At 33.3% G+C, this 21589-nt stretch overlaps 1 protein-coding gene across 1 annotated transcript in view; it reads right to left on the bottom strand.

Annotated features, from left to right (window-relative positions):
• LOC143251056 (uncharacterized) overlaps nt 1-21589 on the bottom strand; it is a 135402-nt gene that overhangs the window by 61805 nt on the left and 52008 nt on the right. Inside the window, 1 exon segment of the mRNA XM_076502394.1 lies at nt 3973-4254. Within this exon segment, the coding sequence (XP_076358509.1) occupies nt 3973-4254 (282 nt within the window).

The following is a 21589-nucleotide window of genomic DNA, read 5'->3' as shown; positions in this document are numbered from 1 at the left end:
AACAATAATAAATCCCAATAAACAACAAACTACAAAGCTTTACACTTCTCCGCACCATATATTCCCGGTATCAGCGAAAAAAATAACCAACATTTGGAAAAAAAACTTACATCAGCAAAATTCAACATTCCAACAAACACCAATTTATTCAAAAACCAGGTCCAAAACTAAAGTAAAGTGTAAAAACTACACTGACAAATACAACATAAACACTATTTATAAAATACAATGCAACAACTGCCAAGACTTCTGTATTGGAGAAACAAGCCGAAAAAATGGAAACTACGTTCAAAGAACACAAAAAAAGCACTTTCACACGTTTTGGAACACTACAAATCAAATAAACACAACATAACCAAAGAAAACACCCAGATACTAATTAGGGAAACAAATATACATAAACTCAAAATCAAAGAAGCCCTACTTATACAACAACTCAAACCAAGATTAAACAACTTTATACCTATACTAATTAACAGATTAACAAAGAGAGTTTGCAACTGACCGTTGCCGGGCACATGTCTTCGGGACGGAGTATAAACGGGTACCGGATTGTAGGGGCGTTGTAGATGTTAGTACACACACCAGCTCTGTGATACATTTTTACTTCAAGTGGGTTTCTCGTTATCACTAAGAACACATTTTAGATCAAAACTCAAAAAACATACCACTTCAACAAACGAAACTCGACTGTATTTAAATCTAGATTATGATATCAGTTTGGAGTTAGAAATGTGCTGGGTACAAACTTGGCTTGCCTACTTCCTTGGGATTAATCCAACTGTAACATCAATACTGTTCTTATTACTGACTCTGAATAGGTAGGTACTCCACTGTTTGGCTTTTGAACACAATCAACACCGAAACATGTTATTCCACAGAGTTCTTTTACTTTATACAACCATTACACTGTCATTGAAAAGTTATTAGTTCACAACATTTTCACACCAGCCTATACTCATTACGCTCCTAGAATTCAATCCTACATTCAATAACACTGCATCACATGCTACGCTACATATGAAATTTAACTTCTCCTGTAAGTCAATGTCAATAATGTATTATATAACCCATAAACACTGAAACAAATCGTATAAAGCATTTTAAGATCCTAGCTCACTATTATACTCCAACTTATGGAAACAAACGAGCACTCTCGTAAGAAGTTTCACATGGACAACATTAAGCCTAACAGCACCAATAAGTTGTTCAGCTTCTTGCGACATATCAACACAGCTGCCACTTACTTTGTTGTATAATTTTTTTTACAAAACCTTTCGAACTTTAAATGCTTTGCAACAAAAATACAAGATTAACATGTCGACAGCTGGCAAAGCATTACAAACAAAGAGGCCTAAATGTTTTGATAAAAATGTTAATACTCTCTGAATGCATGTATATGTGCAGTATAATATTGTTAAAGTTACGGTTTAAAGGCCGAAAGGTGGCAAAACAATAGAAACCAGTAGACCTAAAGTTTGTGATAATTTCTAGGATTGTAGAATGGCTTTTTGGTTAGTAAATATACTGATTTACACAAGGCTTTTGTTTTGATAAAAATCAAGTTAAGGACGGGTTCAATATACTGAATTATATTTGAATTATTTTTTGGACTGTAGCTATTAAAGCATTACTCAGCTGATTATTAGTTGTAATTAACTTTCTTCTTTAATTATCTCTGTCATCTAGGCTTAGTACTGTTGCCTTATTGCTTAACTGTTACATTATTCTCTTATTGTCACTCACTCGTACGTGTTTCTTATTTCGTCTACTGTTTTAGAAAATGTACATTATTTGTTCTAAAACATTGCGACTACCGATGATCCATATTTTTCTATCATTATAAATAAATTTATTTTATTTTATTCGGTGTGTTAAATTCTTGTTTTCCAACATTTATTATTCTAAACACCAAATTTTATTACATTAAGCCTAAATTTAACTTTGCCTTTAAAAGCTATTCGTACCTTTATTTATTTCATTAAAAACATACCAAAAAGTATATTTTATTACTAAACTTTAGACATATTTTTATTTTGACTGTAAATTTATTTTAAAAAACAAAAACATTACATACCTTAACATAATTGCAATATCTATTAGCCATAGAGACACACTGATTAACATTATTTTTCTTCATTTTTTTTATAAGTTTTTAAAATATTACCTGTATTTTGTTACCACACTATTTATTGTTAACGAAAATTAGATAAGTGTAAGTATCTGCACATAATGCCTTCACAGTTTAATTGCATATTGTAAATTTTTAAATATTTCATAAAATTCCAAAGTTACCAACTAACCTTAAAATTTCATTGCATTCCGCTGGATTTTATAAAACTAACTCGATGTCATGGAAACTCGCATTGGTGGTATGTATACCACTAATACGCATATCAAAATATTCAGATATCTATTACAACTAGATTTTACAGCACAACTGGTCGAAATCGACGATTGTTTAATTTTCTTGCACATAGTGACAAAAACAAGGGTTGTTATTAAACTGTCTTTGCAACCACATGTCACTCAGATGACATTATTCGCTGAATATCTGAATTTAATAATCATTAAATGTTTTGATATGCAAATCAAAGGAACGTCTCTGCTATAAATAAGTACTCATTTGACCATTTCAAGTTCCTGATATAACTGTGCTCAGGAAGTTGTTTAAACTTAAGTCTGATACACAAAATCACAATTCAGTTACAAATATAAAAGCCTTAATTAAAAAATTAGTTGTAAGTAGGAGACGTTTCTTCATCAGCAGTATATAAAATATTTTATAGGAAATAACTATTTAACAGCGTCAGTTCTTAATCTCAAACTACTGACTTGTTTGTTTTTTACAGAGTTCACCATAATGAGTAATTTTGTTTTCGCGTATAACAACAACAACAACGTATGTGTGTGTGTGTGTTTTTCTCATAGCAAAGCTACATAGGGCTATCTGCTGAGTCCACAATAACAATGTAAAGAACCAATTTTCTATCTAAAATTCTTTTATCCCAACAGTAATTAGTGAGATTATTTGCAATGTTTATGGTATTCTTCTTTAATTAATGTGTGACTCGTATTTTACAAGGAACCCTGTACCCAACAGTCATAAACCTATAAGCAATTTGGTACATAGATAGCTTAGAAAATGTGCTGTAAAAGCAGATGGATCCAATCAATAATTCTTGCGTTAATAATTACTCACTAAATTAATTCCAAAAGTTCGTACTTTCTAATAGCTCCTAAGTAAATTACTATTACATGGCAGATCATACCGATTACATAAATTTAACATCTTAGACTGTCTTATATTTCTACTCAATCAGTAGTTCTAAAATCAGCAATATGAGACATATAATCGAAAATGTAACAAAACATTTTAAAAATACAGAATCTCCGAAAGTTTAGATTTCAATCGATGATACTTTCATAAGTTTTTTAGGACTTGTCAGAGAGTTTATCTTCATTATTTATAGGTTCAAACAAACGAGTAAACAAAATTTTAAAATAAACGCAATATAAAACTTTATCAAAAATTATCTCAGTTCAATTTCTTTTTTAATCTAATTATTGTTTTAATTCATTCCGTTCCCTTTCACTTTCAACTACTTCAATATCCAAATCACAAAAATAAGTAGGACTGGTGAGGTTTCGTGGATGCTGCAATATAGTCATTTCTTGAGACGCAATTTATCTTTAAGTTATCGTGTCATCATAAAAGATAACTAACTATATTTACATGTGACGCATGTACATACCATCTATTTTTTCATGTGGTTTTTGAAATTAATCGAAAATAAATAATGTACCCAAACTAAACCTGTCTGCATTGGAACATCGTAATTAATCAATATTTGGTCAAATTCTCAAACACCCGTATCGTTTAGACCGCAACGTGCTCCGCAATAAACGTAACGCTAAATAAATGAATTTCTTTAATTAGATGGTTGTAATTAGGGTTTAGTAGTAACATACCAATGTGGATATCTTGGTGTTCTTGGGGTAGTGTATGGAGGTGCACCAGGTCTTCCTAAAGCGTTGTCTTTCTCATGAATATAAATACAAGTGGCAGAACTGGCCGCACTAGAAACTGGGGGCTCATAATAATCTGTTTTTAACGTCCTTTCGTCTATTTTATTATCTGCATTGTGCGCTTTAGCAGCAGATCGAATGTCTATGAAAGCCACAGTAGCGGCCACCGTTGACGTGTCTTCATCTTTCTTGGCTAAAATCTTCACACTCTGCACTTTACCATATCTGAAAAAAGACAAAGATAGAACACGACTCACTCATAAAAAGTGTTTTTCTATTATAACTTTAAATAACAGTTTTTACAATCTGCTGAGGTGTCCGGTAATGAAGTGTACATAAAATACACAAATATTTCGTAATTTTTCATGTAATACAAATAAAATAGGAAAAATCAGAACTTTTTATTCCTTATTTAGTTAATAAATATGGTGATGAAAACTTCATTTACATCGCTACTTCATGACAATCTCTGGAAATCAGTAATCCATTTTGGACACGTTCTGCAAAAAATTAAAATTTTCTTTTCTCCAATGTGTTTAATACTTTAGTAAAATTTCTACCAAAAATACGGTTTTCGCCACTGTCAAATACATCAAAAAGTTTCGACTTGTATTATCGTCGTTCGTGATAAAGATTGTCTTTATAGCAAAATTTATCATCTATGAAAAACATTTAGCTTCATTTATTTTTCTTTTTTGCTGTCCCTAATGAAGTATAAAAATAATCGTCAGTCCTACAAATATAATTTTATTTTTCTTCAATAACTGATCAACTATAAAAAAAATCAAATCATTAACGAGCAGCTCGTGAACATTACAATTACATACTTAGTAAAAAATCTGTTGTCAGCATGTCTCTGAATTTTACCACCTTTAAATGATCTTTATAAAATGCAAAATTATGTTAACCAAAAACTTAACAAACAAGGTATATAATTTGACATCACTGATATTACTAAGACGATTGTAGATAAATATTTATATCAATACACAAGTCATATTTACATTGGTTTTAATCATTTTCAATTAGATTTTCATTTGAATGACCAGCAAAATGTCACTAGATTTTTTGTGACCATTTATTATTTTATAATTTTCACGCAAACCTACAAAAGGACTACCTTTGCATAATCGTTCCTAACTTTTACCTGATATATCACTGGAAGTTGTTTTACGAGTAAAAATAAAAAAGAATGTAATATGTCAACTACACTACATCTGCTATATTCACTGCTGAATAGGCCTTTCGTCCAATCCTAGAACTCATCTGGCCAGTTGAGTTACAGAAAGACGTAGCAATGGTCTAGACATTAATTACTTGAACACCGATTAACGATTATGTTTATAATTAAATTATCACACATCAATCAATCAATAGCACCTACTATTAACTCAAGGCCTACTGTTATTTGACCGAAATAGAATTTTACCGTCATCCTTACAGCACATCCACGGCCTCAGAGTGTGAAGCCAGAGTATTTGAAACAAGGTGTTGAAAACCATGAATTATCGGATTTACAGTCTGGGCATGCTAACCACTAGGCCACTCCCGGCCTTTGTCATGTGTTGTAACGTAGTGACTAAGAGACATAAAGAATCAACAAAACTAAGTATAAATACTAACCATGTACAGCTAAAAAAAATTCGTTTATAGTCGAAGCATAAACGTATTCTAAAGCCATTTCTGTATTCGGATATTTAAAGGGTTATGACTCATGTTTTTTTGTTTTTCCATCACTGTTAGTTAAGTGGGTAGACAACCAGTTTCTTAAACCATAATATCATTAGCTACCTGTTAGTATTCTGTTTTTAATTTTGTCCAATCCGAAGCAATCTTACCTTGTTCTTTTAAGTGTGTGTGTGTGTGTGTGTAAATAGGTAGATAAGGTATCTCTGCGCTGATAGAATTTTCTTATATAATTTACAAGATATAGTTGATAAAACTTATTACTATCAAAGAACACGGTACGCTTCCAAAGAAATGGCGATACAAGTTTTATTATAAACAAAATAAGAGTGGAAAAACAAATAATGAAAGATAAGTTAGATTACCTTGGGTTCACTGTAACCCAGCAGCACATAAACACATATAAAGGCCCATTAACATTAACCAGCTACGCACTTTCAAAAAAACGGGCTAGGTGTTTCCAATTCATTCCTTGTGTGGTAAACCAAAATAAAAACACTACTACCCAACAGATAACATTAAGTATAAGAAGATGCTCGTAAAAGTATATTAATATAACATATAAAGCTATACCTACAAATAGTATGTATATACACACAATCCTGGATTACGCCATGGGCTTACCGGGCTGAAGCCCAGGGCCTCACACTAATTAGGGGGTCTCAAGCTATGACCATAAATGTATTGCACACAGAGATTATGTCTTGAGGGGGCCTCTAAAGTTGAAAGGCATATGGCCAATAAAACCCTTAATCCGGCCCTGTATATATATATATATATAGACACACACACTAGTAATATTTCATGTATTTTTTATATATTTTATTTGGTGTTCGACACCTTCTGTATTCATTAATTTAGTTACCATACTTATGTTTTCATGTTAACCAGCTTTACGGAATTACTCTATCTGTGAACCCATAGATACGTACATACTTATGTTTTGATATATTCTTGAATAATTAGTATTTTTACTCATCATAATCGTTAATATTGTAATATTTTCAAGAATCAAGATCGTAATACACGAGAATAAATCAGTTATTAATTACAAAACGAAAATATTTTGTTATACAGTAGTCAGTATAACTATTTATAACTGGACATTCGACAGCGCTTTGTTTGTTAATAATTAAGCACAAAGCTACATAATGCGTCATCTGTTTTCTGTCCACCACGGGTATCGAAAAGCGGATTTAGCTTTGTAAGTCCACAGACATACCGCTGTGCCACCGAGGGTATTTGCCACTGATTATATATTATGAAAATATTTAATACGTTAAAATTATATAGTTAAGTGAAGTGTTATACGATTATTTAATATTCATAAGATAAAAACATGTGAGGCAAAAATTGATATAAATTATCACACAACATGTATATTTCAAATGTACAATGTAAATTTTTCTTTCTTCTGCGAAAGATTACTTCTCCCAATAACAATTTGCTAGCTGGTCACCACTGTTAAATATTCGTGAACGTTGTAACACAACATGAGTCAAAAACTCAAAATATAAATAGCAATGGGATGGTGGTTTGAGCACTGAAAAGCAATCTATTGATTATAATACGTTTAGAACCATCTTTCATTATCATGGCCTTTTTCTCTTTCGGTGTAATAATAAGCAAGTGTTACCCTGGAAACATGTACAGGTATCAGGAAAAGGTCACAAGTTACCTTGGAAACAAGTACGGGTATAAGACGATAAGAGTGCGCTGTTGCACATAAACGTACATTCTTCACCTGCCATGAGACGCACGAAAATTACACGAATGACGGTTGTAATGAACAACTGCAGCACGTGAGTTGGCAAGGAGCCAAATTCTTCATTATCTCAATCTGTCACTTGTTGTACAAGAATAGCAAGCAAAAACAAGTAAATATCCATGCCAAAAACACACGAACATACGATTTAACAAAGAAATACAAATATTCAATGTAAAGTGAAAATCAACACTTGGTACCTCTACTACTTACACTCTCGCGAGCTTTATAATTGTAACTTATTAATATAATATTGTTGAAATACATGAACTACTTACAGCATGATACAAATTTTTACGTTACCCTAGAATTCCTAGGTATATATGACGTAATTATATATATAGAGAATATGTAAAAGTGTTGTCGTCAAATATTAATACGTTTTCTAATTGTGATGAACAATTACAACGATAAATTTGAAATCCTCAAATATTGCAGTATAAACATAAAGCAAGTTTCTCTACTAACGTTCCACTCATTTTTCGGAAAAAGTAACTTGATGATAAAACACGAACGTGATAATACGAAGTATTCAACAGACATATCACAATTCTATGGGGACAGACCAACATTCTGCAAAATTTCCGATTAGTACCGAAATTTTCTTTATTCTTCTATTGCTATTCAAAATTTCTATTCTGTTTCTATAATAACGATTTTTCAATATATTAGATAGCTCTAATAATGGGTAACAATCATATAGGTGTCTGGAATTTATACAAATATACCTCAAAATGTTATCGACTTCTGTCATTAATATAACATTATACACACGACTATTCCTCATGTAATATAACATATAACCAGCTGAATGAAAATTAAACAGAATTACTATCAATATTTCACTCATTAGTGTTGCGATCCCTATATACATTCAAGTACTTAAGGATCATTACTGTTGTGACCCCTATATACATTAAAGTAATTAGAGATAATTATTGTTGTGACCCCTATATACATTAAATTACTTAGGGATCATTATTGTTGTGACCCCTATATACATTAAATTACTTAGGGATCATTATTGTTGTGACCTCTATATATATTAAATTACTTACGGATCATTATTGTTGTGACCTCTATATACTTTAAAGTACTTAGGGATCATTATTGTTGTGACCTCTATATATATTAAATTACTTACGGATCATTATTGTTATGACCTCTATATACTTTAAAGTACTTAGGGATCATTATTGTTGTGACCTCTATATATATTAAAGTACTTAGGGATCATTATTGTTGTGACCCCCATACACTTTAAAGCGAAAAATGATGATTTACCCCTATGATTTAGGTCATTGTTTTTACTGTTACTTAATATGATACAATATTGACTTTCATTATAAATTAAAAGTATAAAAACAGGTCGGTGACTGGAAAATGATACAGTCACATTTGAAACTGATTGTTTCTTTTCGCGTTTACCTTTACTATAATTTGCACGCATAAGTGTATAAAGATTATATAAGTATATATACAGATTTTTACAAAACCTGAATAGTTTGATTAACGCATGCATTGAATGTAGTTTTATATATTATTTTACAGATTAACTCTGTTTTATATATCTAATCAGAAAGTGTTAGAACTGAAATGTGAGCAAAATTCTGTTAGTTACACAATCATTTTTTTGCTATAATATTCCATATAAAACGCTAACATACTGGTTGATTTTCCGTCCACAGCTTTCTATTTGCACACGTGAACAGAGAGTTTCAAATGTAATTTATGTAGATATCATAGCTGGCGCTATAGGGCCTTCATACCGTGTTATAAATCAAAGGTGATTTTTTATTACAGAGTTAGTAACGGGATGAAATCCATCTGTGTGTTCTTACCTGTTCAATAAACAGACTATTCAAATTTGAATTTCTTTACATAATGTCACTTACAAATCTATACATACTGACAACACCACACCTCTACAAACACTACAAGAAAATTATTAACGATATCTCCACAAACACTATTACATATATATGCTGACAATACGTCTATATACTGTCAATACCATATCTCTACAAACATTAACAAATGTACATACTGACAATTTCCCTACATGCAATTATACATATACCTACTGATAAGAACACATTTCTATACGCTGAAAATAACACATTTGTAAAACCTTACTACAACAAAGTATCTCTACATACTTACAATACCATATCTCCACAAAAAACTATTATATATCCACATTCTGACATGAGCACACCTCTACACATTGACAATATCATATACAGGGCAGCCTAAAAAAGTTGGTATACAGTTGATCATGTATTTAAAATAACTAATATTAAATTATACAGTTGATAACTGACCATTTATTTAATGGCACTTCACACATAACATGGAATTATGGGTAAGGTAATCCCACAGGTATTCAAACTGAAACCCGTCGCCGTTCATAGAACCCTGGAGTCTGCCTGCCACACTTGTGCTAACTTCTGATAGAAGTCTCTCTGTCCATCAAGTTTTGTAAATGCATCTGTGATGTGCCTTTTCACTTTCGTCAACATTCCGTGATTTTCTACTGTATATTTTGGTCTCTAAGTGCTCCTCAGAAGAAGAAAAACTTTACATACAACTGTATACCTATTTTTGGGACACGTATACCTGCAAATGCACCATTTCAAACACACATACCGACACCAAAATATCTCTATAAAATAACAGTATCATACTTCCACAAATACTTTTTGAAACATACACACTTATATCATTAAAATGACACTAGTACGTAAAGTATCTACGGACCAACAACATTAATAAACTGATACTATAATATCCCAAACATTAAACTTAATGCACCAACGTCATAATATATTTGTCTAATAACAATCTATACAAATACACGTCAATACGCATCAGTTCGTTATCCGTTTCAACATTTTTTTTATCAATCAGCACCAAACTCGATACAGGATGGCATGAGGGGGTAGCTCCATCACCACATTTCATAAGGATATAATTCATGAAAATAGTGTAACTTTCTTTGTGGTATTAGTACCTTTATTAATTTTTATGGCACTTTTAATGTTTATGGTGTTACGTGGAAAAGTAGAAGCGCAATTTCGTATCTTTTGTTAGAAACAAGTTTTTACTTCGCCTGTCCAACGGACGGCTACTCCAACTAGTATGGTTTTAACTGCACTTTATTAAACTACTACAACTTTAGACCGGAACACTGCCTCTACTCTAAACGTCAGTTCTATTTACACTAAGACTTGTAAAAATGACCGTTTTTAATTCCCCTGCATCCTTTCGGTCATAAGGGTATGGATGGGAAAGCTGTAAGACACGAATAGTAACTTTGATCATGTTAAATAAAGGTTTTCATTGCTTGACTTTAGTTAATATATACAATATATTTAACATAAAATATTCTATAACACAGTGTATTTGTATTTAGTAATTCAATAGACTCATCATCAAATTAATTGTATTCAAATGTTAAAACCGCTCTAATAACTTTAATACTTATACGTTTCATGTATAAGACACGCAATAATTATTTTTAATATGTTTAGCACAAATGCCTGAGAGCTCACGTAACCCTCAAACTCTAGCTGTAACAATTATTACACGTACGAGTTAATTGTGTCACACACCGGACAACTGGTAGCACGTTCGAGGACCCTCTCGAAAAAACGCTTTCAGGTATTAAGTGGTTTGATAATTGTTATAAATAAAGCATGCGTGGAACTTCTGATAAATGACTAAGAAAGCGATGAAGGTAAATAATTAAATAGAAAATATATACTTACAACAACAGCTCAGAGAAATTGCTCAGTGAGAACAAATAAGATAAATATAAAACTAACCAATATTTCAAATATATTAATAACACATTGTTTGTTTGGAATTAAGCACAAAGCTGCACGATGAACTATCTGTGCTCTGCCCACCGCGGGTATCGAAAACCGATTTCTAGCAGTATAAGTCCAAGTCCACAGACATACTGCTGTGCCATTGGGGTGGGGCCAGAAATAAATAATTATTTAGAAAATTAGTGAAGGACTAAAAATATGTCTGGTCCATCAAAATGTCCATCAAAACAAAAGGAGAGAAGAAAATAAGAGAATGTCCAAAAACTGAAAATGGCGTACTTGATAGTTTTTTTTCTAACACTTAACTGAAGCAATAACTGATGCCCCCAGAGGCACAGCAGCATATTTGCGGGCTTCTAACGCTAAAAACCGGGTTTCTACACTCATCATGAGCACAGCACAGATAGGATTTTTAAAGCTTTGCCTTTAACTACAAACAAATAAAGCATCAACTGACAAAAGTGATGAAAGGAAATGATGACCAGTTCAGAGAAACGGATATCAAGTACATCAAAAAGGAATGTTTCCATATCAAAAGGCTAAGCATTGCCAAGTGGGTTATGGCGTTCGACTCGTAATCTCAGGGTCGCGGGTTCGAATCCCTGTCGCGCCAAACCTGCTCGCCCTTTCAGTCGTGGAGATTTTATAATGTGACGGTCAATCCCACTATTCGTTGGTAAAAGAGTTGGCGGTGGGTGGTGATGACTAGCTGCCTTCCCTCTAGTCTTACACTGCTAAATTAGGGATGGCTAGCGCAGATAGCCCCCGTGCAGTTTTGCGCGAAATTCAAAACAAACAAACCATATTAAAATAAAAATTAATTTACCAAATTTGAAATTTAAGATACTGGTTCATGGTCACATAGAAAATCGAACAAGATTTAATAAAAATAGACCTATACAAGTTGTTTTCCACCTAATTAAAATTAATCTGGTATACTATTTTTAGCGGATAACTGTCTTCTGTAAACGAAAAAGTATGACGCCCATGATTCATGCATTCTTTAACATAAACTGCAGAGTTCCGTTTTCTTGTAAATTGTTCATTGACAAGCTGTCCTGGTGAAGGTTTTATTCCCGTATTTCAAAACCTATACATACTCATGAGTAAAAGAGCTTACGTTCGGTTTGGTTTGTTTCGAATTTCGCGCAAAGCTACACAGGGCTATCTGCACAAGCAGTCCCTAATTTAGCAATGTAAGACTACAGGGAAGACAGCTAGTCATCACCACTCACTGCAACTCTTGGGCTACTCTTTTACCAACAAACAGTGGAAATAATCACACATTATAACGCTCCCACGGCTGAAAGGGTGAGTATGTTTGGTGTGACGGGGATTCGAACCCGCGACTCTTGGATTACGAGTCGAGCGCTATAACGTTACATCAGGCCATGCCAGTGTAGCATTATATCATACATAATGAGGATAGTCCTAAGTATCTTTCTCCACTCAATATGTACTACAAGCAAATGTAGACGTTTCCATTGACGAAAAACGTTTACGTTAATCTATCAATTTATATTACTTCATGGACTTCAAAAAGGTTAATTGTGTTGCACTCTTGGTTTCACTCAGAGCCAAAGATCTGACTTAACTTACCCTACCAACCACGAAACGTAATTGTTGAACATTTCAGCCATGAAAAGGGCCACTCAACAATAACATATGGTAAATATACATTTTTCTTATACAAGTTACGTCACATTTTGAAATGTGAACAATAGTGTAATTAATTCCTAATAACTTACTGTAGAATATCCTGGTTGTGATATAAAATTTAGCATCAACATTATTCATGGCTCTTCTACCGTCATTTCAAAAGTGAATATTCAGCTTTGACTGCGTGCACAGCTTTTCAAGCAGGAGACAAACGAACGCTCAGACAGATACTACGGTTCGCAATATGAGAAAACGTATACCTATACTAGACCATAAATATCACTTTGAATTAGATATCAAAAGTTTATTCAAAAGGGTATTTATATGTAATACGCATCTGGTAACTTTATCAAATGAAAAAGTTACGTTTTACTATGGAATTGTTTGCGAGCAAGAGACTATTTTTTATGCAACCAAATGAAAGGAAGTAGCGAAATAGAACTCAACGCTATATGCGTAATATTCATGGACATGGATGGTTCTGAAGAGAGATGACTCGATCAGAGTAATTATTTAAATTTGATGCCCTGAGCTCGTGAAAACATTCATAGCATTTGACAGTAAATGTACATGACCTTCCAGCTCGTGCACAACATGGCCGAAAACCAACCAAGATACAGTAGTAGCATTATTTGCCCCATAACGCTAGAAACTGGGTTTCGATACCCGTGGTAGGTAGAGCACAGATAGTCCAATGGATAGCTTTGTACTTAATTCCAAACAAACAAACTGGACTATGCTTTAATCACACTGGAAAATACATTTGATGTTCTCCGTCCGTTTAAGTTTCCTTCTCACTTTTAAAGTAACTCATTTCTGTGAAAACACAAAGATCTAATAAAATCGTTTAAGGGTTTAGCAGTAGCAGTGAAACAAGCAGATGCTGACGGAGTGTTTTTAGTAGTTTAACTTATGAGGTCTAGTTTCAATTTTCTCTGACATTTGACGCTCTCGTAACACTGCACTTTATTTAGCTTTACTTTCGAAGGTGCTACTTAACAGCTCCAATGAATGCGACATATCTGCTGTAAAGAGTTTTTGAAATGAATTAGAAACCTGTCTGAAAACGTCCATACCTCAGAATAGTATCGCTGGGTTGGCTACGCTACCCATATAAACGAATGTTGCTGTTTTCATAAAGTTGTCAGAGAACTTGAAACAAGATCGATTATAGTGTGCGTTTTGAAATTTTAATAACTATATGAAAAGTATGAGAAAATTAATATTTCTGAGAACGAAAGAGTGTGTGTATGTGTTTTTCTCATAACAAAGCCACACTGGGTTATCTGCTGAGTCCACCGAAGGGAATCAAATCCCTTATTTTAGCGTTGTAAATCCGCAGACTTACCGCTGTACCAGTGGGAAACAAGAACGAAAAATATATTTTCCATTTTCGCGATAAATTTGTGTGTTGAAGGGGTTTTAAAATAAAATATTGTGTAGGATTCCGAAGTTTTATTGCGATAAACTTGTTAACATGTGATAGTATCGATATTTAATATTGTCTATAACAGATATGGTGTCACACGTTAGAGACGGGAATGTCTAAAGATGTGGTAGTGTTATGTATCAGATCATCCCATAAGTAATGTGCGAAAATGTAATACAGAAACTGTCTTTGTAGGAGGCCTTAATAACTAAAATATGTAGTAGGACGTGTATAAACATGTTCAGACAGATAAAAGAAACACAACTCCACTTTTTCAGATCATTAATCAGATAAACCCTTATGAATATGCATGTGTCTGAGGAGCACATTAGGCATATAATGCTTTATGAATTTAAAAACGGCCATAGTGCAGTAGAAACTGCACGTAACATTCAGGGTGTTTATGGTGCGGAGTCTCTCAATGAAAGAAAATGTCGAAGGTAGTTTCAGAAGTTCAGATCAGGTGACTACAGCTTAAGTGATGCGCCACGTTCAGGTCGTCCTGTTGAGTTTAATGATGACTTACTGCTGGCTGCTCTTGACGAAGATTGTGCTGTAACAGCTGAAGAACTAGCACAGAAGCTAGTTCAACAGTTCATTATCATCTGCAACAGCTTGGAAAGGTGTCAAAACTTGAAAAATGGGTCCCCCATGATTTGACAAAGCCAACCTTAGAGCAAGAGTGGACATTTGCACCTCTTTGCACTCTCGTGAACATAAAACACCTTTTTTGGACAGGTTAGTGACTGGAAATAAAAAAAAAAGATATTATAAAAATGTTAAGCGCCGCAGACAATGTTTCAGTGCAGTTAAGCTGGCTAAAGCACAGCCCAAAATGGACCTCCACCCTAGGAAAGTCTTGTTAAGCAGTTGGTGGGATATTATTGGTATGATCCACTTTGAGTCACTGCTACTCAATGTAATGATTACATCGGACTTCTACCGTCAACAGTTAGAGCGCTTGAGTGTTGCACTGAAAGAAAAGAGGCCTGCTTTGATCAGTCTTAAAGGTGTTGTGTTATACCAGGATAATGCACGGCCCCATACATCAAGGATCACACGTGCAAAGATTGAAGAGCTAGACTCGGAAAAACTTCCACATCCTCCTTATTCTTCAGACCTTGACCCATCTGATTATCATCTATTTCAAAGTTTGTAGAACTATCTTAATAGAAAAGACCTAGGAACACATGAAGATGTCAAAACCACCCTCTCTACAAGTGACATTCAGAAGCTTCTGAATCATTGACAGGAAGTAACTATTAATAATGAAACATACATTATTGATTAAATAATATTAAAAACGTTTGAAATCTTTCCTCTTTTTCTGGACCTAAAATCGGACATTACTTAAGGGATGACCTGATATTAATACGTGTAGAGCAGGGTTGGCCTTACTGACAGGTACAAGTAACCAACAGTTTACTTTAAATATCATTTCACAGACCTTTTCATACTATACCAACCAAAACGAATATAACAGTCACATCCGTCCACTGACAAAGAGAACTAACGTACGTCTGAGGTATTCACAGTTTCAATAGAGTTTCACACAGAGTTATTTCAAGCTTACTTTCCGATCTCAAAAGAAAATATATGTTTGAACAATTTACCCAGTATGTAACTTTTTCACAAAGCACCATTACTGGTGAAACACTGTTAATAAAACTTCAAGTGTTCTGTCTTTATTATCAATATATCATAATTTTTCCTCAAGCTGTTACGTTATGTCTTTTAAAGATGTACTGAAACAAATTTAGAAGTTTTTTGTTTTCTTTTGGTATTTTATTTTTTGCGTGTATTTTTTCTATTTATAATTTATTTAATGAAATTTATAAAAAAGGTAGCGTTTTATAAGTTAGTCATGACCTTAAAATCGCGCAGTGATTTCATTATTGTGTGCCTCGACTTTTAAATTAAGGTCCCATATCCACTTAACGTAGGCCCGGCATGGTCAAGCGTGTTAAAGCGTGCGACTCGTAATTTGAGGGTCGCGGGTTCGCATCCCCTGTGCGCCAAACATGCTCGCCCTTTCAGCCGTGGGGGCGTTATAATGTTATGGTCAATCCCACTATTCGTTGATAAAAGAGTAGCCCAAGAGTTGGCGGTGGGTGGTGATGACTAGCTGCCTTCCCTCTAGTCTTACACTACTAAATTAGGGACGGCTAGCACAGATAGCCCTCGAGTAGCTTTGTGCGAAATTCAAAAACAAACAAACCACTTAACGTTACTCTAATACATAGTGATATAATATTGTAATTGAATAAATTTATATTAATTTCAGTGCTAAGAGTTGTGATAACAGTGCCAGTTTGTAATAATTACCTAGAAATACGTGCTTCTCCTAGTCAGGTGTGTGGCGCACATATCTTACAATAACACTATAAAAATTATTTTTACACTTATAATATACCTCCATAATCAGATTTAAACATCTTTCCCGCTCAATCCATTTTAATCGAACCACTCACCACTCACACAGATTAAAGTCAGACGACATCCCAAAATTACCACCAAACAGAACGTAATTAAATGTTGTTTCTTTTTAGTGAGGCCTCTAACACTCTGTTGCATTATTATACAGTCTACTTTCACCCAGAAGTTCTTATAATTAGCAATTTTAGAACTGCTGGTCATATTGCATCCTCACAATTCAACATTAAACAATGGTACAAGAGAGAAAAGCCGCATCTTTGTTCGAGTATCATGTCAATTCGAACAAATATTTACTCTTTTTTTCTTTACTTCTGAATAATTATATTTTGTTTTTGTGATACTTTGTGCTATTTTTTCATCTAAGCAATTAATGTACCTGTTATGCAATGAATATATTTAAACAATTCTTTCATTTGTAAAATTCGGTTTAAATATTTTGGAGTTTGAACGAGTATAATCCAATTACTACACATTATATGCAAATTACTACGAACGTTTTGGAAACTTTAACGCCCCTACTGCTTTCAACTCCAAGATAAAACGTAATCACAAAAGTGTAGGTAATATCAACCATTTAAAACCTTTTTAATGTGAGAAATGTGAAAGAAAAACTACAAAAGTCAGAACACAGCATATAATTATTTGAATTAAAAGTGTATGGAACTTGAACTCGCAGCTTATACCGGCCTTCATCATTTTCGAACATATTAATTGTATTCATCAACTGGATTCAGAATTGTATTATTTGAACAAGGTACATAAAATAATATATATGGTATTGGGAGAAAAAAGACCCCCAAAAGAATTACTGTTATTCTACCGATAACACCATTGTCAATATAACGTGATTTATGTGGCTACATTTTACAATCATCTAATCAACGATTCATGTTTTCTCAAACAAAATGTTGTACGAAATACAGAATGTATGTATAATAACTCATTGTAACAATACACTGATATAAATAAGAATGTAGTAGTTTTCTGAATAAATAGTTCATTAATACATTGTTGGAAACGTTTTATTTCTAAGGGTCTGTGTTCTCAGTAAAGCTTTTGTTTGTTTTGGAATTTCGCACAAAGCTACTCGAGGGCTATCTGTGCTAGCCGTCCCTAATTTAGCAGTGTAAGACTAGAGGGAAGGCAGCTAGTCATCACCACCCACCGCCAACTCTTGGGCTACTCTTTTACCAACGAAAAGTGGGATTGACCGTCACTTATAACGCCCCCACGGCTGGGAGTGCGAGCATGTTTGGCGCGACTCGGGCGCGAACCCGCGACCCTCAGATATTACGAAGCGCACGCCTTAACGCGCTAGGCCATGCCAAGCCCCTCAGTAAAGCAAAAAAAAAAAACAAAAAAGTGCCATGTTCAGTAATTAAACAGTATTCCATTCATCGCCACCCTGTTTTTTACTTTTAAAATCTTTCGACCTAAAATAATTATTTTATCGTGTGTTAAACAACTACTAAAGATGTGAAGGATGAAGTTAAGAGCTATCTTCTGTGAATAATTTTGCCAGATTTAAAATACTTTAAAAGATAATATATGTCAAGATTAGGCATGAAACATCAATTTTAGTAACAATTGATTAACAGATGAACTGCTGATTATTAGATATTAATAATTTAATCTATATGACAGACACATACTAATTTTATTTTACAGTAGATAAAAAATTACGTATTAGCAAAGTTCAGATACGACTATATGGAAATAGTATGGTAGCTTCGATGTATATATCAACAATAGTTAACAATATTTGTTAAGTTTATGAGATGCGTTCATATATCAGGTCTCACAAAAAAAGAGTAAAAACGCGATATATCCAACATGTAAACTGACAGAAATAGCAATAAACAATTTATTACCAAACTCATTTCAAAACAGTGTATTACGTAAGTCTGCGTTACTAAATACATCTTCAGTCACTTCATATTAACTGTATTCATCAAATGGATTCGGAATCGTATTATTTGAAGAAGGTACATAAAATAATATATATATGGTAGTGGGAGAAAAAAAGACCCCCAAAAGAATTACTGTTATTCTAACGATAGCACCATGTTCAATATAATGTGATTTATGTGGCTACATTTTATAATAATCTAATCAACGATTCATGTTTTCTCAAACAAAATGTTGTACGAAATACAGAATGAGTAGCAAAAACCTATTTATAAGTTAAAGCACTATATGATTTATTGTTCAGTCACAAATAGAAATTATTACATTAACCCTGTAGTTTACATAATTCTTGTGTTTATTCACCGCAGTGAAAAAAACAAACCAAAACAGCTATGGCAAAAACAGGAAAGAGAGAAAGATAAACCATCCATCGATCATATAGTCCCTGCCAATCAATACTGTGAAGTCCTACTGATGATTCAAGTTCGTTTCACAAGAGAGAACTTGCAAGCCAAGCCTACTTATTAGCTGGCTTTACAGAATCCAAATTCCTCCTCGCATGGTAACCAAAGCGTGGGAGGTTACCATAGCAACGGTATGACGTCAGTCATTTTATGACGAGAACTGTTCGTTGTTTCCGACACATATCACGTTAATGGACTTATTTTTGTTTTCAGTTTAAAAGTGGTTCAACACAGTCTACATTATATACAACTTCGTTATTTACTTGAACCACTCTTTCAAAAGTCTAGTTAATTTAAAATTGGTAATTTCATAAGCACACAATTTGCTTAGAAATTTGGAAATGTTTAGTAGTGAACTTTATTGGAAACAGCGAACATAATTGGAAGAGTAAACATACGGTTCCATTCCAACGAATTTATGGATTAATTGGTAAAATAAATTTAAAACACTATATTACCTTGGGATTACAGAAACTAATCATTAAGTCTGATAGGAATTTTATTCAGGCTTACTTAAGATTTAACAAATCAAGAACATGATTATATGTTGTAATCACAAAAGCGCTGAATCGTTTTGGATGTATAATAACTCATTGTAACAATACACTGATACAAATAACAATGTAGTAGTCTTCTGAATAAATAGTTCATTAATACATTGTTGGAAACGTTTTAATTCTAAGGGTCAGTGTTCTCAGTAAAGCAAAAAAAACAAAACAAAAGTACCATGTTCAGTAATTAAACAGTGTTCCATTCATCGCCACCCTGTTTTTTTACTTTTAAAATCTTTCGACCTAAAATAATTATTTTATCGTGTGTTAAACAACTACTAAAGATGTGAAGGATGAAGTTAAGAGCTATCTTCTGTGAATAATTTTGCCAGATTTAAAATACTTTAAAAGATAATATATGTCAAGATTAGGCATGAAACATCAATTTTAGTAACAATTGATTAACAAATGAACTGCAGAATATTAGATATTAATAATTTAATCTATATGACAGACACATACTAATTTTATTTTACAGTAGATAAAAAATTACGTATTAGCAAAGTTCAGATACGACTATATGGAAATAGTATGGTAGCTTCAATGTATATATCAACAACAGTTGACAATATTTGTTAAGTTTATTAGATGCGTTTATATATCAGGTTTCACATAAAAAGGGTAAACACGCGATACATCCAACATTTAAACCGACAGAAATAGCAATAAACAATTTATTACCAATCTCATTTCAAAACAGTGTACTACGTAAATCTGCGTTATTAAGTACACCTTCAGTCACCATGTAAATATATATAGTTTCTTCTCTCATTACATGACTAACACCACAAGTCAGTTTTCATTAATACGCATTTTGTGATTCACTTTTCTAAGACACAGACAGACGAAATGCAGCTAACTGAAAGCCCTTGTTTCACATAAAAAATATAGAACGCTTATCTTCTTTTAAAGTTCATTTGATAATAAAAATAAACGTTATCTTGACCATATGGTTTATCTAATAAGCTTATCCTAGTAATAGGCATGTTAACCTAAGCCATTTGAATACAGATAAACAGAACCTTTAAAACATACGATGAAAATATACTATGCACAGCACCCTATGCTGTAAAACATGCTTATTTTCTACCACTACTAAGTTGAGTTACATGACAATTCAAAACTGATTATAATAAGCTTTACGATCCCTAATAAATGACATACGAGTTAAATTTATGAAAGATAAAAAGGATGTGTGTGTTCTATGCGAAACTCACTAGCAAGTTCAAATTACTAATTCATACTGAAATTAGTTTTAATGGAAACGTATTTAAATCTACTTAGTTTAATAGAGCCAGATGTTCCAACACGTTCTATACGCCTACACAAGAATAAGCAAACCTTTACGAAAAGATTGTTGTTATTGTTTTTTTAATATCGCGCAAAGCTACACGAGGGCTATCTGCGCTAGCTGTCCCTAATTTAGCAGTGTAAGGCTAGAGGGAAGGCAGCTAGTCATCATCACCCGCTGTCATCTCACCCAAACTACTCTTATACCAACGAAAAGTGGGTATTCTACTTCAGAATAGAGCGAGGAACAAATAATCAAGCACACCATTTTGCTGCGTCTGTTAAAACAGTACTTGAAAAATATATTCAGTTATTTTCTTTCGTTTTAACTTTTGACACATGATATGGCAAACTCTTTTAGTAACTCCTTTTATATGACTTCGCTAGAGGTGTTGATGTTGACCCGGCATGGCAAGATGGGTTAAGCCGTTCGACTCGTAATCTGAGGGTTGCGGGTTCGAATCCCCGTCGCACCAAACACGCTCGCCCTTTCAGCTGTGGGGGCGTTAAAAAGTGACGGTCAATCTCACTATTCGTTG

The sequence above is a fragment of the Tachypleus tridentatus genome, chromosome 1, assembly GCF_004210375.1.
Source record: "Tachypleus tridentatus isolate NWPU-2018 chromosome 1, ASM421037v1, whole genome shotgun sequence".
Taxonomy (NCBI): Eukaryota; Metazoa; Arthropoda; class Merostomata; order Xiphosura; family Limulidae; genus Tachypleus; species Tachypleus tridentatus.
The sequence above is the reverse complement of the archived record's forward strand: the minus strand, read 5'-3'. Positions and strand labels throughout refer to the sequence as shown.